The sequence below is a fragment of the Arachis ipaensis genome, chromosome B09 (genome assembly GCF_000816755.2).
Source record: "Arachis ipaensis cultivar K30076 chromosome B09, Araip1.1, whole genome shotgun sequence".
NCBI classification, from domain to species: domain Eukaryota; kingdom Viridiplantae; phylum Streptophyta; class Magnoliopsida; order Fabales; family Fabaceae; genus Arachis; species Arachis ipaensis.
In genome coordinates this window covers 129466035-129467411 of record NC_029793.2, presented here as the reverse complement: position 1 = coordinate 129467411, position 1377 = coordinate 129466035, and the positions used below count along the sequence as shown (strand labels likewise).

The 1377-nt window shown below is 36.3% G+C and overlaps 1 protein-coding gene across 1 annotated transcript in view; it reads left to right on the top strand.

Annotated features, from left to right (window-relative positions):
* The window catches only part of LOC107618770, a 2725-nt gene continuing 1348 nt past the window's right edge, over positions 1–1377 (top strand). The window contains exon 1 of the mRNA XM_016320912.1: positions 1–481. Within this exon, the coding sequence (XP_016176398.1) occupies positions 137–481 (345 nt within the window). The 5' untranslated portion in view covers positions 1–136. The remainder of the gene's footprint in view (positions 482–1377) is intronic.

The following is a 1377-nucleotide window of genomic DNA, read 5'->3' as shown; positions in this document are numbered from 1 at the left end:
CTGCTTCCCATATATATACACTGAAACTCAGAAAGAAAGAAGTAGGAGCAACAACCAAGCAACACATCAAATTATTAAATACATTTTGTTTTTTAATTTTTGCAGTGGAATCTCCGTCGTTTGAAAAGTTTGAACCATGACCAAAACGACCACCGAAATTGTCGTCGCTCAAGACAACACACAACAACCGCCGCAACAACCACCACCACAGCTACCACACTTTCCCAACCTCTTCGCTTTCTTACCCAAGTTCAACCTTCAACTTCCCTTCATCAACCTACCACCGCCGAAGCCAAAGAACGCGCACACTCCTAACGCCGACGCCGCTGGCGATGGAGCCAAGGAGGAGAACAAGTCTTCCAGCAACACCAAGCCAGGGTTCGTACGGTTCCCCAAATCGGAGGTGGTTGCTCTTCCACACCTTGAGGCTGAGGTTGAAGAATCTACCGTCAAGACTTCCAATCCTTTTATCCTCTGGCAGGTAATTCAATTATTTCTTTCTCTCTCGTTTTTCTTTTTCAATTATTTTAAATTAATTCAATTTCTGTGTGATTTGTTTTAATGAATAAGCAACTTGTAATTGCTTCTCCTTCTGTGACTTGAATCTATCACGCTAAAGGTTATTATTATTATTATTTAAAAAAAAAAATCAATGCTTTGTATTGCTATCGAGATTTTTTTTTTTGATGAGGGAGTTGGTGAAGATATGGACTGTCACTGTTTGACAATGATTACATTATGATTTGGATGATGAATATATTCGCTCTACATAACACAACTATGATTTTGATGGTTTAAAAGGTTTATTTGGGGCTTTCATATGCGCCCTACATGTGTTCGTTGCTAAATATTTTTCATCATTTTCTTTTTTCTTTAAAACCAAAAAATGTTTTGGTCTATTCTGCTGTGTTGTGTCACATAACATAAGCTTTGAAGAATGATTCATGAATCTTTCTGAATTTTTTTCATCAGCTTTATGATTCATAAACCACGCACACATAATACAACATCCATGAGCTTATAAAACTGAAACAAAAACTAGTAGTGGGGACTCGGGATATTCTCTAAGTTACTTTTGCAGCTTCAATTGATGGGGGTAGTGTTATATATGAGTTGGTTAAGATTCACAGTGTCTTATTTGCAAGATCCAGAGAATTTTAATGCCTTTGGGTTAGTAATAACTAGTAAATTGTGTTTAGGAAGTAGTACTGACTATTCAATAATTATAATTCGAATTCCCCATGTTGTGTAATGTGAAAGGTCTTAGTTTGTATTATGAAAGCTAGATCTAACTATGAATAACCACCCTTTTGGTCTTTCTCTAATCCTTAATAGTTAATAGGAAGTCAGAATTGTTAATAGTACCTACTTTTCTTG